The sequence below is a fragment of the Ochotona curzoniae genome, unplaced genomic scaffold, assembly GCF_017591425.1.
Source record: "Ochotona curzoniae isolate NIBS_2020 unplaced genomic scaffold, NIBS_Ocur_1.0 scaffold_3223, whole genome shotgun sequence".
Taxonomy (NCBI): domain Eukaryota; kingdom Metazoa; phylum Chordata; class Mammalia; order Lagomorpha; family Ochotonidae; genus Ochotona; species Ochotona curzoniae.
The window spans coordinates 12,727,973-12,747,145 of record NW_024467108.1 but is presented as its reverse complement, the minus strand read 5'-3'; the positions used below and the strand labels follow the sequence as shown (position 1 = coordinate 12,747,145).

Sequence of the window (19,173 nt, the reverse complement as noted above, 5' to 3'; positions counted from 1 at the left end):
GTTTGATTTGAACAAGAAAATTGAGCATGGAGATTGATGATTTAAGTTATTTCATAGTGACTTTATCGATAATCACTCATATAGCTTTCCAGAGCTAAGTGATGCCTTAAAATAGTTCAGCAAGATAAATTTTACTCTACAAAGCTTATCAATCATACATACAAAAAATTGAAGCATGATAGGTGTGCTGAATTCATCATTTTATTTAGTTAAATCAAAAATATTGAGTTCATTGATAAGCTTAGTACTGATAGAATGATGATATGCCTGAAGCCTCATTAAAAAGCTATAAAATTAAAAAAAAAAACAAGGCAACAGCTTGCTGTAGATATATGGGTACAAATTCAATCAGATTCTTACTGATATCCCAGTTATCCTGCTTTCTAATAGGGTGACTTTTAGGAAGTCGCTTAATCTGTTCAAGCCTTAGCTTTTTCTCTTGTAAAGTGGTTATAATAATATTTCTATCTATGTTTGTTGTGAGGAATGACAGTCTAATGGATTCAGAATATTTTCTGACATATTTAGTAGCAGAGTGAACCACAGCTGTGGTATTTGTGTTGATTACTAACATTGTTAGTATGCCTCTGTTTTTACTGAATGTATAATGAAAGAAATAAAAGATAAAAATGTTTTATTAGAATCCTCTGTGTTTTCAGAACTAATCAGTTGTCATTATTACAAGAAGAATTGACATATATTGTTGGTTAAAGGGAAGTACTTCAGTCTTTGTAAAAGGCCAATTACACAATAATTTTCACAAATTATAACAAAAGAAAAGGTTAACTAGAAATACATTTCTCATGTAGAAAGAAATGTTTAGCAAATAGCTTAGAACGTCAGACCTCTGGCTCCTTGACTAAATTGGATTCACCTCTTTTTATAATTTCTTATGTGACAAGAAAGGTCTTCAAGAGCTATTCTTTTAAACGCCATGTTTTGGAGTTAGGGAAAATGCTCTAGGGAGAATTTCCACCCCAAGTATACAGTTGGGAAGGGGGAAAACTAAGTGAGTAAGTGAACCTTTCAATCCTTGATTCAAGTGGTCTTACAGGATTGCAGCATGTGTCAGTGTTGTCTGAACCTGTGATAAGAGAGTTCTTAATGGTTCCTCTTAGAGACTAGAAAACCAGCTGCTAAGGAAGCCTTGTGCCAGAAATCTAATCTTTAGGGTAAGAAAAAGAAAAGAATGGTTTCTTCTATATTATTATATTATTTCTTATATTGATGATAATAATACAAGAAATAATTCTCAAAGGATTCTACAATATCTGCAAATATGATGATAAACATATGTCAGAAATTATATATTGCTACACATAATATATAGAATGTAACATGACTTTTACTTATTTACAGCAAAATCAAGGCAAATGCCCAGCCCAGAATTGTTCAGTGGAAGCCCCTGGTTGGATGCCTGTTCACCACTGTACTGTAAGTTTGATTATTTCAAGATTGGCCAGATTGAAGGAGAAATGTTTGTATTTTGGAACAATTGCAGAGGCATGAGCTGGAATGCATCCTGAATTTTTATAGTAAGGCAAACCTTTTGAAAGAAGAAAATATCTTTTAAGAAAGCTCTACATTATTTTTAAAAAGGGGGGGGGCTGTGAATAAGGATTTCATGGAATTTTTTAGAGTCTGGAAAACTTGCAAAGGATTTCTCTAAGGGATTATTGATGAGTTATATTTGAATATATTTACACATATACTTATGAATATGTGCATATTTGGCAATAATTGATTTGATTTTGGATGCCTTACAGAAGGTTGCATTTGTTTGCTTATGGTTGTGTTGACTTCTAAATAGTGATGACTAAATGTACTTGCAGTTTTCAAGTCTTCCTGGTGCAATAATGGTCTCTATTTATGTAGAATCTTGTAGAGGAGAAATTTCAGTTGCCTTAGAAATAAGCAGGTACTATGTCATTATCCTTGTACTGTTAATGGGAGATTTAAAGGCAGAGGGAGTAAGAATAGCACACCAGTTGTAGAGCTAGCAATAGATTTCAGAGATCCTATCCCTTCCTTCAAGTATTCATTCTATCACTCTGTGCTCTGAAGTAAATGTAGGAAGTGGATGATTAGTATAATAGTTTCTTACACATGCATAATAGAAATGACAATGTTTCCACTGGGAATTGTATGTGCTATAACTGACAATTTGCCCATTATGAAATAATTTGTATGTGATGGGGACAAGAAATTAGAGTTGTCTTTTGGGTATTCCTCTCTCTCATTTGACCCTACTTGTAGGCAACATAGAGGTGATATGTGGTGCTTCTTAAATAGATTCATCATGATTCATGTGCAAGTCACTGAAAGTTGCAGCTGGATGGTTGTAGTGAAACATATGGCAATATTATAAAAGAGTAACTCGAAGAAGTTACTCTTCAAATAATGTAAAACATGAAATTATTTGGCTTTTATCTTTGAAAAGAAAAGAAGGTAAGGCCACACTTAGTCAAAGAGATGTTGATGCTAAATTTTAGAGAAATTTCTATTGTATAGAGGCAGCTTAGACTTAATGAAGACTTGGGAAATGTTTTGTGAGCAGGTGGTTAGATGGGAGTGCATAATCAGAGACTCTTGATATCAGGCAAAGAATGAATTCTAATATTTTTGTTTTCATAAATAATTTCTTTTATTTTGTTTCTGATATTATTTCATAATTGCTCATCCATTCATTTACTTCTTCAAGGAGATTATGTGCTCTTTGGTGTCCTAGTATAATTACATCTAGAAAAATTCAGGGTATGTGGAAAGACCTCTGTGAGTGAAAATTCAGTGAATGAATTTTCAATCTGTTGATTTGTTTAGTAAGTTTCAGCAAATTGTTTTACAAGTCAGTATTTTATGGTGCAGAGAAAGAGCGATGTGATTTTCTTCTCTTCGGCTGTTAGTTTTCATTTCTCATCTTTTTGACCCTTTTCCTATAATAACAGTATTATACAATATATTTTGAGAAATTCAGTTTTCTAGCTCGACAGCATTTCATAATCCCATTCAGTTATGCATGGCACTCTGCCAATTTTTTGGAGCTATGTTCATGAAAAAGATAATGCTCCTATTATCAGATATATCCGTGTGTAACACCAATAAAAAGTTCTGATTAGTACTTGACCTCTTCTGTACTCTCAATTTCAGACCAAAATAAAAGATCTTTGACATTTTATTTTGTACAGTCTTATTATAGGTAATTGCATTATTAGATTCCTCACTTCTGAATTAGTAGAAATAATTCACCCTTGTAGTTAGTTCCCTTGGGACCTAGGGATTAGCTCTTCCTGTTATAGAACATTGAAAAACTGAATAGATAATTACACTGAAACTCTTCCTGAAATCAGTATTTTAAATTGTTAGTATTGAAGTCTGAAAACTTATTTCTGCTACCAAAGAAGAGCATGGAATTTAGATATTTCTTTTTCATTTCTGGCATGGCATTGGGAGCTACTGGTTTCAGGAATTTCCATCCTAATTGGTGCAGACATGTTCACAAAGAGCTATGCAATACATCAGTGTATACTTTCCCTTCAAGTTATAGCCCATCCACAGAAATGGATTCCTAATGAACATTCTGTAAGTTTGTCCTTGGCCATGACTGACTGTAGCCCACTGGTTTTAAGTGACTGATGATTCTGAAACAGATATCTGCTTGCAATAGGGCATGTTTCCTATTATTTTGAAGTGTATGCTAAAGAGATAGTAAGATGGTAATCATCAATATCTGTGATTAATAATACGTTAGGGAAAAAGTGTGAATGTGAGTTCTTGATACCTTTAGAGTTGGCCTGACAGAGGGTCTTGAAAAAATTATTGGGACTCTGCTATGAAAACACCATGCAGGGGCTTCAAAAAATTTATACCAAAATAAACGTATCTTTTAGGTCTGTTTTTTGAAGAATTTTGGAACTGCTCTAGAATTTTCCCTTTTGAGATTTTACTTAGATGTCTCTTACTCTGCAAAAAGTTTCTCATAACCTGTTGGTAATATGTAATTGTACTTCAAGTTATTTAGATTTTATTTAATTTTGTTTTGACTTTCTTTTTTGAATACTTGCAATCAAAAAGCAGAAGAGAACTAGGAAAAGGAATACACCATGTCAGCAACATTTACTAAACATTTAGAAAACTATAATTAGCATATGCATTTATATAGAAAGCAAAAATGATATGTAAGTCAATTATAGCATCAATTTTCATTTTCTCATGTCATGGTGAATAGTGAAAATCGAAGCATCATGTGTCTAATAGGATAACTTTGTCATCTCAAATTCTCCAGTGACTGAAGCAATTTATGAATACATTTACATATGTATACGCAGAATAGTCTCTAACATGTTTCTGCATTTTTTCAAGCTCAGTTCATCCTTTCCTACATTTCTGCTTTCATCCCCATATCTTATTCTTTGGTTCAGGCTTTATTACTTGTTTTTAGAAAAAGGCTTCTTGGTGTTTCTGTGTGCATTTGTTCCTAGCTTACCTTAAGTGAAGGATTTTTATCATTTGTTTTCTTAAAATGGCTTGAATCTCCAAATTGCTTTGCAAATGTCTGTCACCAGTTACATATTGCCTTGAAAATGATTTCTGTTATGATTTGTTCCTTCTGTTCCTGGATGTTCTCTTTTTTGGCACCATACACCTATGTAACAATGGGTTCAAGAGGTTTGTTTTTCAAGATCTTTTCTTTTGGCTAGAACTGTTATGTGCAGATTCAAGTTCAAGCAGAGAAGGATTTTCACTTTCAGTAGTTACACAAAACATTATTATAATTCCTAAATTATTATAAATGAAATATCTTCCATAGTGACAAGTGTGGCAGTTTATTTGTCTCTCATAATATAGCTACATCCAGTACTAGAACTATACTCTTTCTTATTCCTACAGTTTAAATATAATTGGATTGCATGTCTCATTGATTTGTGTGACAATGTTTGAGCACAATAGTTTCTTGAGTTACTGTAAGCAGTTGATAAGATGCCCACAGGTTATGGGACTCAGGTGCAGAATAGCACATTTCTGAATATGTAGTGAAGTGGGTTAGGAATTATTTGTGGCACTTGGAAAAAGGAAGTCTTGAACTTGACCAGTTGCAAAGGAGACTATTACATTTCCTGGATCAAGGAATACACCTTTGGTTTGTGCTTGGAATTGATTTGAGGACATCAGTAGGAAATTGCTGTGATATGTGATTTTTATTGTTTAGAGATAGAAAATATAAATAAACATGTCTTAGCTAGAACTAACTGTTTTTCTGCGGATCTGCCTGCCCTCTTAGTGGGCATAATAATAACGATGATGACAAGAGTTTTTAAAAGCTAAGTTGAAAATAATCCTTGATATTAAAGAAATTATTAATATATTACTATATCCAGATACAGTGGCTCTTTAACATCTATCGAGAGTTGGTTCTAGAACTTTTTGTAGATACTAAAATCTTTGGATGTTCAAGATTTTTGTATTAAATGGCAAGGTATTTGCACATCATTTTATGCATTTTAAGTCACCTCTAGAATAATTATAGTATCTAATGAGTATAAGTGTTTTAGAAAGGGTTGCTACATTATATTTTTTGTGTGTGAAAATGGCAAGAAATACAATCCGAACATGCTCAGTAGAGATGAATTTTTTTTCTGAAAATTTTTGACCTGTGGTTGGTTGAATATATGGTTACAAACACCATGAGTATTGAAGACAAGCTGTTTCTTTTGTGTATAATATGAACTCAAACATGGAAAAGTGTTTTTCAATCATATAAGCATTTTCAAATTAAAATAGTTATACTCAGAATATAACTACTCTCATTTACTCATTCAAGAAAGATTTACAGGGATGGGCAGTTTGAATGGTAGTTAAGACATGACTTACTGTGTTCACATCCCATATCTGAATGCCTAGGTTATAGCACCAGCTCTACTTCAGATTCCAGCTTCCTGAGTATGTGCACCCTGCCTGGGAGACAGCAGGTGATGGTTCAAGTTCAGGTCGCCCAATCTGGGCTGAATTCTGGGATCTTGGATTCCATCTGACCCTTTTCTGACTTGTAGCTTTTGTGGCATATGCAAGAATAAACTGTCAATTGAATGATCTTTCTTGGTCTGTTTCTCAGGTTTCCATATAAAATAAAAATAAATTAATACGTATTTGTAAAGAGAGCATCTGCTAACAACATTTAAGTTATAATTCATCCTGGGATTTCTTAGTATACAGAAGGAAATAGTATATGTAATATACATACCTTCTATGTGTAATAATACTCAGTAATATTCAAAGAAACAGATTTTGGAGACAAAAAGTTGCAATATTTGATCACAAATAAGGGTGCACATAGAAATGAGATTTATGCTAGAAATTAATTCTATCACTTACTAGCTGTATTATCTTGGACAATTTAGTATCTTTGATTACACATATAAGATATTTGGGGATTTACGTAAGAAACTGTTAACATAACACCTGGCATGAGGTGATTGCTTGATAATTGCTCCACAAGAAAGTAGAAAAAAGTTACAGAATTCTACACTGGAGCAGGATGGAGAGCAAAAGTACAATACCTAGCAATGCTGAAACTGATTTTTTAATTTAGGAGTATATATTATTTGGGATCAATAAATATTAAAGAATAAATAAATATTCCATTGTTCAAAAATGATTCAGATTGGAACAGAAGCAGATTGTTTCTAGTAACATACAATTAACACATTATTAATATAAAATTGTTGAAGACTTTGAAATAAAAAATCTGCTGACAAGCAAGAGGTGTTGATGCAAGCATGTCATGTTTACCAAGAGATGTTTCTATCCTGAGTTACCTACAGCCATTTTGGACAAAAGAAGTCAGGACTTCCTTTTCTTGTATGAATATTTTAACATTTCCCTTCGATGTCTCTCCAAATTATTAATTTTTCTGTTTTATGAAAATCAGTAACAGCAGCTTCTTCTCATAAAAGGCAAAGATGTTATTTTAGATTGTTAATTGTTCAGTTTGTCCTCCTTGACTGCTTCATATTACCCACAGTTGGGATCATCTATTTTAATTCAAACTAATTATTACATTGCATGGAAGCTGTTCTACAGCTGTCACAATTTCCTTTCCTTCATTTTTTCGTAGCCCCTCTCACTTTTTTTTCCAAAGTACGTTGTGTGACTTAAATTTTTATATTTCTCATGTGAATATTTCCATATCAGTACTCAAAAATATCCATTCAGTGATAAAATAGTGTATGGTTGTTCTCTGGATGTTTGCTGAGTATCTATGAACATAGCACCTGCTGAAAACTCCGCTGCTAGGAAATTAAACCTGAATATTGTCTTTCACAGACTTTTTATTTTTTTAGGGCAAGATTTTTATAGCATCAGCAGTCCCCTCATAGAAGGACAAGTCAGGGCATTATTAGATGATCATAGCTTTAGGAAAATTACAGAAAATTGTAGAGTGTAGGATCTTAAATTGGTGGGCTCTGGGATTAGAGGGCATATCACCAGATGGGTGGCAGTCATGGGGTTAGGAAAAAATCCAAAGGAGAATTATCTCAGAAAAAGTACAATGCACTTTAAGAAATGTGAACTTTGTGAAATGGTTCTTCCATTTTTGCTATAGTCAGAGGCTCTGAATCAAGCAAAGTTAAGTAAAATGAGATTGATACAGTAGATGAAATTTTACATTTTCCTTTTTTCTGGATCTTACAATACTTTATACAGAATCCTAGTTCTCTGTTTTGTTTTCAAAGACTCTACTGGGAACTGTAGTTCTCAAACAAAATATTATAATGTCTTTGAAAAAAATGTCCAGAAACTTAACCCAGTATAATTGTGAAAAAGGACAGTGGTTCATTGGAGACATATATGTTGTATTCTCAATGAGCACCCATAAAATCTACACATTGGAATATAACAGAAAATGGAGAAACATTTGCCTAAACATGCCGTGGGTGCAAGCCCTGACATTGCTGGCTAGCTCGGAGAAGTATAACGGAGGAATAGTAACTAATCATTTGGTGGCAAAAGGCAAACCCACACGAACATGTCAGTAAAATTTATTTTCAGTACAGCTATTTATCTATATCTGTTCTGATATTTGTTTATAATTCCCTGTCTAAACAACTTGACCGATTTTGGGAACTCACAGGGACTCAGTATTTACCTTTATTTTCTGCTTTTTTCTTTTCATTTGATCATCTAGTTCAAGACTTGGTGTAACACAGAATAAGTAGAAGTCTTAAGGACATGTTCCTATGGATATTTGGCATGTTTTCCTTGTTTATTTACTTAATGCTGTTTTCTTTCGGAGTTATTTTTTCTTCTGTTGTTTTTACATTATAATTCACCCACTTATGTATACAGCTCAATGATCGTCTTGTCCATTCACAGAGTTGTATAACTGCCATAAGACATTTTTGAACATCTTTATGATCTCCACCAAAAAAACTTGCACTCATTAGCAGTCACTCCCCATTCACACTGCCCCAGCCCTTAAAATAATTTCTATGCTGCTTTTCCTAGATTTGAAAATTCTGCACATTTCATATGAATAAAATTATGTTTATATACAGACTCTTGTGACTTTTTCAGTTTCCATAGTACTTTCAAGATTCATGTTCATTCATTTTCTTGCTAAATAATATTTTCTCTCATGGATATATAACAGTTTGTTAATTGTTTATTTATTGAAATATACTTGAATTGTTTATGCTTTGTGTATTATAATATTACCTAGAAGACCCCTTGCAAGTTTTTGTGTTTGCGTATTTTTTTTATTCTTTTGGGTATATTTTTATCAGGGGCAAGCTGAGTCATATGATAAGTATTTCTTGAGAAACTGTAACTATTTTTTTCAAAGCAGTTGCATTATTATGCTTTACCACCTGCAGTGTGAAGATTTCAATTTGTTTAAATTTCCAATAACTTATTATCCTTTTAATCACAGTCATCCTAACAGACATGAAATGGTTTCCTATTTTGGCTTTGATTTTCATTTGTGTAATGATTAATGATGTTGAAATTCCTTCTATGTGCTTATCAGTCAATCATCTCCTTTGTGAGAATATCTATTCAGATGGTTTATCCATTTCCAGTATTTTTTTCTTAAATCATTGAATTGTATTTTCTGGATAGTAATCTTTTTTGATTCAAACATTATGTTTTGAATATATTACATTCTGCGTTTTTTTTATTTTTCTTTCTTGAGTGTCATTTGAATTTAAAAAAAAAGCTTTATATAATACAATGCCAGAAGAATTTATTGTTATACTTCTTTTTAAGAGTTTTATATTTTTAGTTCTTATTTTATGTCTGTCACCCATTTTGTAAAGGATCATTATTAGTATTTAGACACTTGAGAAAATGAAAGAGAAAGACACATACAGACACATACACGCACACAGAAAGAAAGAGAGAGAATATCACATCTGCTGATTCATGGCCCAAGTGTCCATAATGAATGAACGGAGCTGCTCCAGAGCCAAAACCTGGGAATGCAATCCAGGTCTCTCACGTGGGTGGTAGGACTGCAATTATTTGAGTATTCACTGCTACTTCTTGGTGTTTGCATTGACAGAGCAATGGAGTCAGAAGTCATACCTGGACTTCAGGAATCAAACCCAGGCCCTCAATGTAGGCTGTGTACATCTTAATGGCCGAACTAAATACCCACTGTTATTATTCATTTTGATTTAATTTTCATTTTTAGCTCATGTGAATAAATGCTCCAGGATTTTTAGCTTGGAGGTCTTTTATATAAAGTTATTGTTGGTTGAAAGGCAGAGTTCCAGAAAGAGGGACACACACACACACACACACACACACACACACACACATCTCATCTCATCTCATCTCATCTGCCCGTTTATCTGGGCTACTTTCCACTGCTTTTCCAGGAATATTATCAGGGAGCTGACTCATTCTTGGAACAGTAGAGACTATAATGGTGCTCATTTGAGATGCTGTAATTGAAGGTGGCAGACACTATGCCACAACATTAACCCTGAAAAGTCTTTTCTTCCCTCCTCCTCTATTGCATTACCTTCCCACTCTTGAAAATAAACTAAACATGTAAGTATTTATTATAGATGTACATTTTATAAATAAATATGTGAATTTTAATATTCATTCCAATGATCTTTATGTCTCTTCTTATGCTGGTATTACATTGTCTTTATTTCTATAATTTTGCAGTAAGTTTGAAACTTAATGGTAAGAGATCCCTATTCTATTCTTTATAGAGATTTTTTGGGATATTTTGAGTCATTTGTGTGAATTTTAAAATAAGTTTGGCAGTTTTGTTTTTTCAAAAAATCCAGCTGTTATTTTGATAGGTTTCACTGGCTCTGTAGATTGACATCTAATCCCTGAATGTTTGTACGTTTATTTTTTTATAAAGATTAACTTAATTGTGTTGTGTTTGAAAAGCAGATTTATACATAGAGAAAGATATGTGCAGTGGTTGAAGGTGAGAGTGAAAGGGAGAGAAAAACAGAAAAATAAAATCTTCCATCCTCTGGTTCCAAACAACTGTGACTGCCAGAGTTGAGCTGGACTGAAGCCAGGAGCCAGGAATTTCCTCTGTATTTACCACATGAGTGTAGGAGCCCAAAGGACAAAATCATCCTACATTGTTCTCCCAGTACAAACACAGAGAGACGAACACAAAGTGGAGTAGCTGGGACATGAACCTGCACCCATGTGAGATGCCATTTGCTGTATGTGGAAGATTAGCTTGCTATGCCACTGCACCAGCCTCTGAACTTTTGCTTGGCTTGTTAGTCTCAGTAATTCTAGTGATATACTTAGAATTTCCTATAGATAGAATCATGACACCTGCAGAGAGATTTTTACTTATATTCTAATCTGGTTGCCTTTTAGTTAATTTTCTTGTGCTAGAATCTTCAGTGCATGCTGAATACAATTGATAAAAGCAGTCATTATCTTGTTTTTATCTTTAAAGTATTTTGGCACATGTCATTCAACATGTTAGCTGTAAGTTTCTGCAGATGCTTCACATGAGATTGAAGAAATATACTTTTATTTTTAGGTTTTGGCACTTTTATCATCAAAGTTTTTTTGAATTTTTGTTATTGTTTGGCTTATGATTTTTGACATTTAATTTCTATCATTTGCTCTGAAATTGCTACATTATGTGTAGACCAGCTTCTCCTAAACACATAATGTAGCAATTTTCCAGAACTACTGAAAGCATAATATGTTTCATCCCTATCTTGAGGAGCAGCAAACACTCAGCAATTTTCCAGTACAAAATCTTAGAACTTTTGTCTGGTACACTTAAAATATTTAAAATGGGCTCATAGACAAAGTATTTGACATATCTTTTAGGAAGTTGGTTGGAATGCCTGCCACTTGGAGTGCTTGGGTTGTTCGCTTACCTCCAGTTCCTAGCTCCAGCTTCCTGATCATGCACAAGTGAGGAAGCAGCTCAACTAGTGGGGCTCATGCCACCAGCATGGAAGAATTGTTTTAAGTTTCTGATTCCTGCCTTTGGCCTGGCACAGTACTGGTTGTTGCAGACACTATGAGCCAAAACGAATGGAAATTTACTATCTCTGCCTCTGCCTCTAAAAATAATTGCCTAGTTTAGTTAACTGATTAATAGTTAAAAGGTTCATATGCTTCATACTTACTCTTTATTGGATAGGACTGGTATTCTTACATTGTATAAAATGAGAAAACTGAGGCACAGAGAAACAAAATGCCTATAGGTAGTATGATAAATCAGCACATAGGTGAAAAATAGTCTTTTAATTTTTATTTTGGCTCTACTTCTGATATTGCTTATTATCTTCCCTTGGTAAATTGATGTTTTGTGTTTTCTGTGAGAAATAATGAATTTTAGTTGGTCTTTTTAATAGCCGTGTTTTGAATTCTGGAAGACACAGTATGAATTCAATGCATTGAAATTTTGGGCATTGATTTTTTGAGCAATCATGTTGGCAAGCATAGCAGCACATTGGATGGTTTTACTTCACAGTACTGTCAGGATTTGTAATGTCACATGATATATAGGAAAAATAATATAAATGGATACTCTTTATCCATCTAGGGCTAAAATAATTTAAATAATGAGTTTTCTTTAAGAGTTACTTGGTTCTATCTTCCTTTTATGGATTCATCCTTTGCGGCAGAGATTGAAATTGAATTTGAGATGTTCCCTCAGGAATGATTTCCTAATATAGCTGTAAGTTATTGCACTGCTTTTTTTTTTTGAAGATTTATAGAACAATACAAATGTATAATGTATGACAATAATTTACAAGTTATTGTGTATACAAATTGCCATAGTGCAATGGAGTGATAGTTTTTTCAAGTCAAGAGTTTAATCTCTCTGTTTCCAAGAAAGTTTGAGAATAATGGAACATTTATATGTGTTCATATCAAATTAAAAGAGCTTCAGTTGCATTTATTGAACAAAATTTTACTTTTGTGCCATTAAACCTCAATTATATGCTAAGAGTCATCTAGGAATAGCTAAAAATGTTGATGGCAAGTATGAAATATTTCACCGCTAACAGTGTATTTACTGAATACTTACTCTACAGTCTGTGTTGTTTATTAATAGCTCAAACACATTTATGTGAACTTTAGAGATGCAAAGTATCTTATTTCAAAGCACATGTAGATACAGCTGTAATAAGCACAGGTATCTTATTCCTAACTCATTGAAAGAGTCAAATAATAAAGTAGGTATGTGGAAATTTAAGACAGGGCATTATTAAAACCAGTTGTGTTAGCAACAATAAGAAACAGAAGTTGACAATGAGGAAACAAACAAATGTTAAAAGCTCTATAAGGACAGAAACAATTGTTAACAGCAAAAAAAGCTCCTTAACTCTGCGCTAATTTGGTGGTAGATTATTGGTAAATGACACGAGTCAACATTTCAAAATCTAAATTTGCATCCAGTAGTTTTTGGAGAAGACACTTGTATTACCTTTCTGTCTAATTTTGGCCACTGATAATACAGTTAAATATATGATGTTCAAATGGTATACTTTAATTTTGTGAATGATTCATTTTTTTTACATTGATGTTTTAATTTTAATTTTTTAAATTATTTTTTAAGATTTATTTATTTTTATTACAAAGTCAGATATACAGAGAGGAGGAGAGACAGAGAGGAAGATCTTCCGTCTGATGATTCACTTCCCAAGTGACCACAATGGCCAGTGCTGCGCCGATCCGAAGCCGGGAACCAGGAACCTCTTCTGGAGCTCCCACGTGTGTGCAGGGTCTCAAAGCTTTGGGCCATCCTCGACTGCTTTTCCAGGCCACAGGCAGGAAGCTGGATGGGAAGTGGAGCTGCTGGGATTAGAACCAGCACCCATATGGGATCCCGGTGTGTTCAAGGCGAGGACTTTAGCTGCCCTAATTTTAATTTTTATGATGCAATTCTGCAGGCTTCGGAATGGCTCTTATTTGTTAGCATATATTTATTACATATGAGCAATTAACTGACATTTTTCAGCATGCATAAATGGTAGTGGGAATCAATTCCTTCCAAACTGAGTAACCTAGGTTTTGGATGGTGTTTATGGTGGAAACATTTACATTCTTGAGAGAGGAGACTGGTAAAAGATCAAAAAACCCTGGTGATATGTACAAGTCATTTTTCCTTGCATAACAAACTTAACAGTATGCTGGCATCTTTGGTGTTACATAGGTTTTTCAGTAAAGGTTAATAGACTCTTCATCCATCTTACAAGGATGGAGTATTGAATGTTTATAAGAATGTAAGTCTTGACTCAAGCAATACTTGTTAAAATCTTTCTGTCACTAGCCATCTGTCCTTAAGAAAGCATTTTAAAAATCTCAGCCTATTTTCCTCTTTTGTGAAACAATAATACTGAATATCCATTTTGCCACATTAGAGACAATACATGCTTATATTTTTCCAACTAGAAGATACCATATGCTTAAATTATAATGTTATATAATACAATTGATATAATTATAATATGGTTTTATATAATAATAAAATCAACATAATAATGTTATGTAATTTAGAATTATATATTAATGCTTACTATATGCTTAAATATATGGTTAGCTCAGTTACTTGCACATAGTAGGTACTCAATAAATTCTAATTTTGTTGTTATATTGATATTATTGGCAGCGATACATCTCTGATGATTGGTTACAACTTAAGTTCTGTGTTGCCTCACAAGCAAGTGAGCAATGAATTCTCTGCCAACATGGCCTACTTTTATTTTACCTATGCATAATAAGATGAATAAACATTAGTTTTTTATGTTAACGATTTCTCATATAATTTCTAAATCTTAGGAACTGGTGCAGTGCTGTAGTAGGCTCATCCTTCACCTATGGCACCAGCATGCCATATGCATGCCAATTTGTGTCCTAGCTGTTCCAGGTCTGATTACAGTTCCCTGCTAATGGCCTGGGAAAGCAAGAGAGGATGGGCCAACGCCTTGGGCTCCTACACCCATGCGGGATTCCTGGAAGAAGCTCCTGTATTCCAGGTTTTAACAGTCCAGCCCTGACTATTTTGGCCATTTGTGGAATGACACAGCAGGAGGGGTAATATTCCTCTCTCTTGCTATAACTCTAGTTTCAATTTAACATTTTTTCTATATTTTTAAAAATTGTTTTGAACTTAGAACCATTTCTGTTTTCACCTGGGCTATCTGAATTAATAAAGACTATTTATGGAGAATGGGTTCTAAACTTACATGACAAAATAATCTCCAGAAACCTGTTTGATGGCTTTGGTCATGGAATGCTGCATTTTGTGAAATTATGATGCAATCCTTTTCCATAACCAAAGTAAATAGGTGTCTTGTGAACCTTCCTGGGTATCTTTCCTTAAATATCATGTTCTTTTTCATGTGATGGCACTAGATCGCAAACACAGACACCATGAAATACTCTTGAGCTGGGTGTAGTTAATTATGCAGAGACCAGCTGCTGATATGATAACATAAACAATCCTAGTAAATTGCTCATCCTAGTAAATAATCCCACTGCATATATTCTGAAAGAACCTATTCTCCACGATACTCAACAACATTCCATTTTACTGTTAAAATGGAAAGCAATGCAGTTGGCATTATTGCACTGCTAGTTAACCTATTGTGTGTTAACACCAGCATCCTATGTCATTATGCCAAATCAAGTCCTGGTGGCTATAATACCAGTCCAGCTCCATGCTATTATGCCCAGGAAATCAGCAGGAATTGTCTGCAAGAGCATTGAGGCTTCTGTCATCTTATAGGAATCCTATATGTAGTCCTATGCTCCTGGCTTTGTCCTGGCCCAGACTCAACCCTAGAGGCTGCTTGGGGAGTGAACCAGTAGGGGAAAGAGCTCTTTGTTTTTCCTTTTTCTGATCATTCTGAATTTGAAATAAATGGATCTTTTTTTAAAAAAAAAAAGTAAATTAAATGGCAATGCTTTATATTACAACAAGCAGGTACTATCAGTACTAATGATGACAAGCCTTTAAAAATTGTTTTATGCATATTATCTATAAAAATGTATACGTATCCAATGAAAACACAATAGAAGTAATTTAAAAGTCTGATGTATACAAAGCATGTATAGAGTCTTTCTTTAGAAAGGTTTTCTTGCACCTGTTTACTTTTCTGATTTTTCTGCTGCTGTTATGATTTTTCTCATATATTGCTCAGACTTGCTTCATTAGATTTAGCCTTAGGTAGTACAGAGAGTGGAAACTAATCCATAAGGCTATGTGTGTAGCAACAGCCAATTCCTACTAACAATACAGAGCCAGAGTCAATACTAAAACTCTCAAAGCCGCCTCTAGCTACCCCAGACTTCTGCAGAATTGTACAAAGTGTTTGGACAAATTTTGGCCTGGAGAAAACTTTTAACAGCACTTGACACAGAAATGGAACATTAATTGCTATGGCTCCTCAAGGAAATCCTGTTTGGCAGCAGGCAACATCACTCTACACTTGCCTCGTAAAAATTTCCCCTCCAAGCCTGTGTAATGGATTGACTTTCTGGCTTCTGCAATAAAAGGTACAGTGAATACTTCTAATCATGCCCTAATCTGAGCATGATTAGAATGGGTGGAGAAAGTGTGGCTTTTATAACAGCCATTCTTCCAGGATAGTAATGAGGCAAAATATATATAAGCATTGAAAATTTTTCACTACCTGACCCATGTATTTTGGTTGGTCTAAACTCAGACCAAGCAATTAATTTAAAAATGTTATTCAAATATAGATTAGCTAAACTCTTCAACCTATGTGGAAAATAAATATGATAATTAATCTTGCTGGCTATTTTAGAGAGCATTTTGTTCAAGAACTATTTTCTGTGAGTTAATATCTACTGCTTAATTAAATGCATCTTATATTTTCCCTCTAAAGATGCTAATACTGCATTGATGTAATTGGTTTGTTTTCTGCAATGAATTTGATCCTACACCACTGTTCTTTAAGTTGTGTCAGCATTTTCAATAAAATATTGTACTCTATTTATAAGTTGGAAAAAATGCATTCTATGCTGAAACTTTATGGACAGAATCTCTGTCCATAAGCAGTGCACACAGTGGATATTTAATGGCCCTCTAAAACCTGCAATTCTACAGAAACACCTAGAAGATATTAACAAAAGAATCTCACTGTTCACATTCTTAGTGTATTGGGACAGTGCACAGAATCTTGGAAGGAAGCTCAGCTCTGGAAGAGAATATAATCCTCTCTGTCATCAAGTTGGAAAATTAGGGCACTTAAGTTCTGTTGTTAATTGTACTACAGAGAGCACATTAGGAAGAGTTGGGTTTTGCAGTTACCCAGAACTGAGTTAATATTCTGCCTCTATTGTTTACTTAATTTGGGAAATTTGTTAACTTCCTTGTATCATCTGAGTGTTGACTAAGCTGTGATAATATGGATAAAACTCGAGCACGCTATTCATTCCCTTCTTTCATAAATTTACAAACATATTTTACAATTATTCTTTTACTTTTCCTTATTGTTTAGACTCCTTCTTCTAAGGCTTTATTTAAAAATAAATGGCTTTTGGGCCCAGCGCGATAGCGTAGTGGTTAAAGTCCTCACCTTGCATGCGCCAGGATCCCATGTGGGCACTGGTTCTAATCCCAGCAGCCCTGTTTCCCATCCAACTCCCTGATTGTGACCTGGGAAAGTTGAGGACGGCCCAAAGCCTTGGGACGCTGCACCCATGTGGGATGCCCGGAAGAAGTTCCTGGATCCTGGCTTCGGAATGACATAGCATCGGCCGTTGCACTCAGTTGGGGAGTGAATCATTGGACGGCAGATCTTCCTCTCTGTATATCTGCCTTCCAATAAAAATAAATAAATGTTAAAATGCTTTTTTTCCTTAATTGATATTAAACAAATTATGAAATTAATACCACTGGATGCCCAAAGAGGGTAAAACACAGAGTAGAGCATAACAACATTTCACGTAACTTTAGGGTAGGAAATCACACCTGTTTCTCCTAATCAACTTTCCTGGAGATTTCTGTTACTTTTTGTAGAAAGAATAAATTCAGTCAATGTCAGCTGCCATATGCCAGGTCTGTGGCTATGAGAACCTTTGCCACAGGAAAATAACATCTCATAGGAAAGTATTGTTATTACAACTATTTATTCATAATAAACACTGTGAAAAAAAGGGATAATTTATTTTTAAAGGTTTATTTTATTTTAATTGGAAATGTAGATTACAAATAGGAGGTGATGCAGAAAGATCTGTGTGACTGTTCACTCCAAAAGTGGCTGTAACAGCCAGAGTTGAGCCAATCTAATCCAAAGCCGGGATCCAGGAGCTTCTTCTATGTCTCCCACTGGGGTGCAGGTTCCTAAGGCTTTATGCTGTCATTTATTGCTTTCCCAAGCCACAAAGAGGGAGCTGGATGTTAAGTGGAGCAGCCAGGACACAAGCCAGCATCCATTTGGTATTGCCGCCTGTGCAAGGTGAGGATTTAGTCACTAAGGCATTGTGCTGTGCCTGAAAATATGGATAATCTTAACTTTCCTGCATTCAGGACTGCTTTTTTTTTTCCAAAAAAAAGTTTGTTTATTTTACTTGTAACAGCTACAAAGAGTGAGGGTGAAACAAAGAGAGATCTTCCATCTGCTGGCTTACTGCACAAATGGTGGCAGTGCCAGAGCTGGTTCAGTTCCAGCCCATTAACAGGGAACTACATCAGCAATGGAGCAGCTGGGACTAGAACTAGCTCCCATGGGATGCTGGCACGACAGGCAGAGGATTAGCCTGTTGCACAATGGATTGGCTCCAAGTCTGTTGTTTTAATCAGCTAGTTCATTATCAGATCAGTTAAATAATTTATTGAATATCTATGGTAGCAAATTGGGGAAGACTCTAGTCATTGTGAAATAAAAAGTGTGGAGAATCAAGTGCCAACAATGAGAGGAAATGTGAGGGAAAGGGGATCAGATGTTCAAAATATCTTGAATGAAGTGGGAATGACATGACCAGGTTAAAAAAAAAAGGGGGGGGGGGAAACCGCTTAGAGTTCCTCCATAGAACAAGTTGATGTTTCCTCTCTCAGGGAAAATGCTTTCTGACTGAGCCCATTCCACAGTGTAGTGTTTTTCTTTTTAGTTCTCTCCACTTTAATATGAAGATAGACTCCATCATGTCATATTTACTAGCTTGCTTCAGGGTGGCATGGCATGTTACCTGATATGTATACACGCTTGTCAAATTCCTGTAACAGGAAAGCAATAAAGGACAGAATATATGACTTCATAACACTTATTAGAATACATTGTATTGATTATAGGGATTACCAAGAGTCTATAAAACTTGTAGAAGATAAAGTCAAAATTTAAAATTATACAAGCTCATCACACACATAAAAGAATAATTTGCAATCAGAGACATTTCAAACCTCTGAATGGTAAGATCTGTTCACAACAGTTATAGCACATTTTATAAGCCATAAGAAAAGAAATATTTTGTCCCTTCTTTTGATTAGCTGTTTATATTTTTGCTTGCTAAAGGCAGAAAGGTGTTTGATCTGTCTGTAGCTGATTATCTTAATTTTAATAAATCATGCTTTGAAGGGTGTAAAGCTTATGTTTCATGTTTTGTTTATGATTGGATTTGATATATAAGGCAAATTTGGATGGCTTAAATTTTGATTATGTAGTCATTGCTGATTGGCCTTGCTCTACTTTA

General features: G+C 34.4%; 1 protein-coding gene across 1 annotated transcript in view; it reads left to right on the top strand.

Moving 5' to 3' along the window:
- DLG2 (discs large MAGUK scaffold protein 2) overlaps nt 1-19,173 on the top strand; it is a 1,763,217-nt gene that overhangs the window by 334,149 nt on the left and 1,409,895 nt on the right. The window contains exon 6 of the mRNA XM_040964332.1: nt 1,360-1,434. Coding sequence (XP_040820266.1) covers nt 1,360-1,434 — 75 coding nt within the window. The remainder of the gene's footprint in view (nt 1-1,359; nt 1,435-19,173) is intronic.